Source organism: Rutidosis leptorrhynchoides, chromosome 9 (assembly GCF_046630445.1).
Source record: "Rutidosis leptorrhynchoides isolate AG116_Rl617_1_P2 chromosome 9, CSIRO_AGI_Rlap_v1, whole genome shotgun sequence".
Taxonomy (NCBI): Eukaryota; Viridiplantae; Streptophyta; class Magnoliopsida; order Asterales; family Asteraceae; genus Rutidosis; species Rutidosis leptorrhynchoides.
In genome coordinates, this window is record NC_092341.1 from 352205170 (window position 1) to 352208403 (window position 3234).

Consider the following 3234-nt stretch of genomic DNA (forward strand, 5'->3'; position numbering starts at 1 on the left):
ATTTAGCTATAGTTTTTTCACAACTAAAAATGTGAGAAAAAAATATATAATTTACACATTTAAAGTTGTGATGAAAGTTTAGATATATTCATTCACAATCATAAAAGTGAACATATCTATTCACGCGTGGTTTATTCTTAACATACATAATTTCTTCACACCAACAAATGTGTTAACAAATTTGCACACTCACAAGTGTGAGCATCCTTAAATTTATGTTCACATTCCAACCAAATGTGAAGAAAAAAGCGTGAAAAATCAACTAATTTGTTGTAGTGATATATATATATATATATATATATATATATATATATATATATATATATATATATATGAAAATTAGTAGCAGAATAGTGATCATATATATATATATATATATATATATATATATATATATATGATCACTATTCTGCTACTAATTTTCATATATATATATATATATATATGAAAATTAGTAGCAGAATAGTGATGATATGTTAATATCATGGATTACTCTCAAAATTTAATAAAGTGGAATACATACATTTAAATATCTTTAATATAATTAACAATTAATTAGTCACTGAAGTGAAATACTAATATGTGAGTTAAGTGGTGCTCCGGGCCTTAACGGTTTTAATCTAGGCTTTAAAAAAAAAAAATTCTGGCTAATAAAAGATGACTTGAAAAAAGCAATCAATTAGTTTTGGAGTAAGGAGTCGATTTCAAGAGGATGTAACGCCAGTTTTCTATCCTTGATCCCAAAAAATGATAATCCAATGAATCTTGGAGATTACCGTCCAATTAGTTTAATCGGAAGCTACTACAAGATAGTATCGAAAATCTTATCCGGAAGCCTTCAAAAGGTCATCCATAAAGTAATTGGATCCGAGCAAAGTGTTTTTTTGAAGGGAAGGTTCATTTTAGATGGTATTTTAGTAGCAAATGATACGCTTGAAGATGTTAAAAAACAAAAGAAAAAATGCTTCATTCTCAAAGCGGATTTCGAAAAAGCATTCGATTGCATTAGTTGGGATTTCCTGTTCAAAGTGATGGAGAGAATGGGCTTCGGTGAAAAATGGAGAAATTGGATTCGGGCATGTTTAACATCGGCATCTGTGTCGGTTCTAGTAAATGGGAGTCCCACCGAAGAATTTGCTTTACATAGGGGGGTAAGGCAAGGAGATCCTTTGTCCCCATACCTATTCATTATGGTAGCAGAGGGGTTAAATTCCTTCATCAATCAAGCTACTCAAGTCAAAGTCATAAAAGGTTTGGAGGTTGGGAAAGACAGAATCCTTGTTTCACATTTGCAAAATGCGGACGATACCATTCTTTTTGGCGAGTGGAGTAAGAGAAACATTCGAAATGTCCTTAACATACTAAAATGCTTTGAAATTTTTTCGGGGTTAAAGGTAAATCTTTTGAAAAGTTGTCTCTATGACGTCGGTATCCAAAAGGGAAATGTGGATAACATGGCAAATTCATGTAGATGTCAATTTGGTTCCATTCCCTTCAATTACCTCGGGTTGCCAATAGGTAAAAAGATGACAAACATGCGTGATTGGGAATCCTATATTGACAAAATCCATTCAAGATTGGAGGATTGGAAAGCAAAATCGATCTCATTCGGTGGCCATCTTACCCTAATCAAATCCGTTCTTAGTAGCCTTCCTTTGTACGCTTTTTCCCTATTCTGTGCCCCATCGTGCGTCATCAACAAGCTAGAAGTTTTGCGTTGTAAGTTCTTTTGGGGAGGGTCGGGAGATACCAATAAAATATCTTGGGTCAAATGGCAAAATATCTTGTTACCATACGAGGGCGGGGGGTTAAACATTGGGTCTTTAAAAGCTAGAAACTTGGCACTCTTGGGAAAATGGGGGCGGCGTTTCCTCAATGAAAAAATGCATTTTGGGTAAAAATCATTACAAGCCTTTATGGTCGGGACGGGGGATTGGGTCTCATAGATTCTAATGGGTTCATGGGTTCGGGCACAATCTGGAGAAACATTATTAAATTGGGGCTGCATATCAACAATTTAAATATCATGTTTACTAACTCATTTGTCCAGAAAGTTTGCAAAGGTCATGAGGTTTTGGTTAGATAGATGGTTAAACAATGAAGTCTTAAGCTCCAAATTCCCAAGATTGTTCATGCTTGAAGTAGAGAAAAATGTACTATTGGAGAACAGGGTGATAAAGAATGGGACAGACACTTCTACTTGTTGGAATTGGGTGTGACCCCCTTCGGGAAGAACACTCCCTGAATTCAACGATTTATGCGAGTTGATCAAGTCCTTTACGTTCGAGGAGGGTGAAAAGGATAAATGGATAACGATTTATGCGAGTTGATCAAGTCCTTTACGTTCGAGGAGGGTGAAAAGGATAAATGGATATGGAATCTGCATCCGTGTGAAAAATACTTAACAAATGCTTTAACAAAAATTGTAGATGAGAAGCTCCTGTATAACGTGATAAATCCAAAAGAAACCATGCGATTACGAATACTTCCACAAAAGATAGGAATTTTGATTTGGCGGGCTAACAGGGAAGAATTCCGGTTAGAGTGGAGCTTGATAAAAGAGGAATTGATTTAGATTCGGTTCGATGCACCGTTTGTGATAACGATCTCGAAACTGTCGAACATATTCTCCTAAAGTGTTCATTCGCAAAGGATACATGGAATCGAGTTTTTAGATGGTGGGGAATTGACCGACCACTATATTCATGTTTGGAAGAAATGTTCATTGGAGATATTGGAGGTTCAAAATCCATGCTGTGGCAAGCCGTTGAGTGGGTAAGCGGGTATCTAATTTGGAAAAATCGTAACCTTACGCTATTCCAAAGGAAAAAAGGGAATGGGCCGATGATGCTAAACGAGGTTTAAATTAAATCCTATGAATGGATTTCGAGAAGATCGAGGAAGGCGAGCATATAATGGAGCCAATGGTTAATCAATCCAAACTCCTTTGACGATCACCGTTATTAGTAGTATATAGCTAGCTTTCGTTTGTTTCCTTACGCTCCATACTGATTTGGGGTGATAGTTTTCGTATTCTCTTGGCTTATGATGTAAAAATTGCCTTAAGCATGCTCTCACATGCTTAGTTGTTCATGTACTCTTCTTTAAGTAATAAAATGTGGTTGCTTTTCTAAAAAAAAAAAGAGGTCGAGCATGCCAATCTAACCGAGCCAAACAACAACATAAGATACACAAACAAACAAACCAAACAATGATCAAACATGACAAAATAAA

The 3234-nt window shown here is 35.6% G+C and overlaps 1 protein-coding gene across 1 annotated transcript; it reads left to right on the forward strand.

Annotated features, from left to right (window-relative positions):
* Nucleotides 1–2305: 2305 nt before the first annotated feature.
* LOC139869202 (uncharacterized) lies at nt 2306–2865 on the forward strand. Its single transcript, XM_071857522.1, has 2 exons — nt 2306–2425; nt 2527–2865. Exons 1-2 carry the CDS (start codon nt 2306–2308, stop codon nt 2863–2865), a joined length of 459 nt encoding a protein of 152 aa, XP_071713623.1.
* Nucleotides 2866–3234: the final 369 nt, after the last annotated feature.

Coding starts and splice junctions, on each gene's coding strand:
- LOC139869202 (XM_071857522.1), top strand. CDS start 2,306: ATGGATAACGATTTATGCGAGTTGATCAAGTCCTTTACGTTCGAGGAG. Junction 2,426..2,526: donor CAAATGCTTTAACAAAAATT/GTAGATGAGAAG, acceptor GCGGGCTAACAG/GGAAGAATTCCGGTTAGAGT.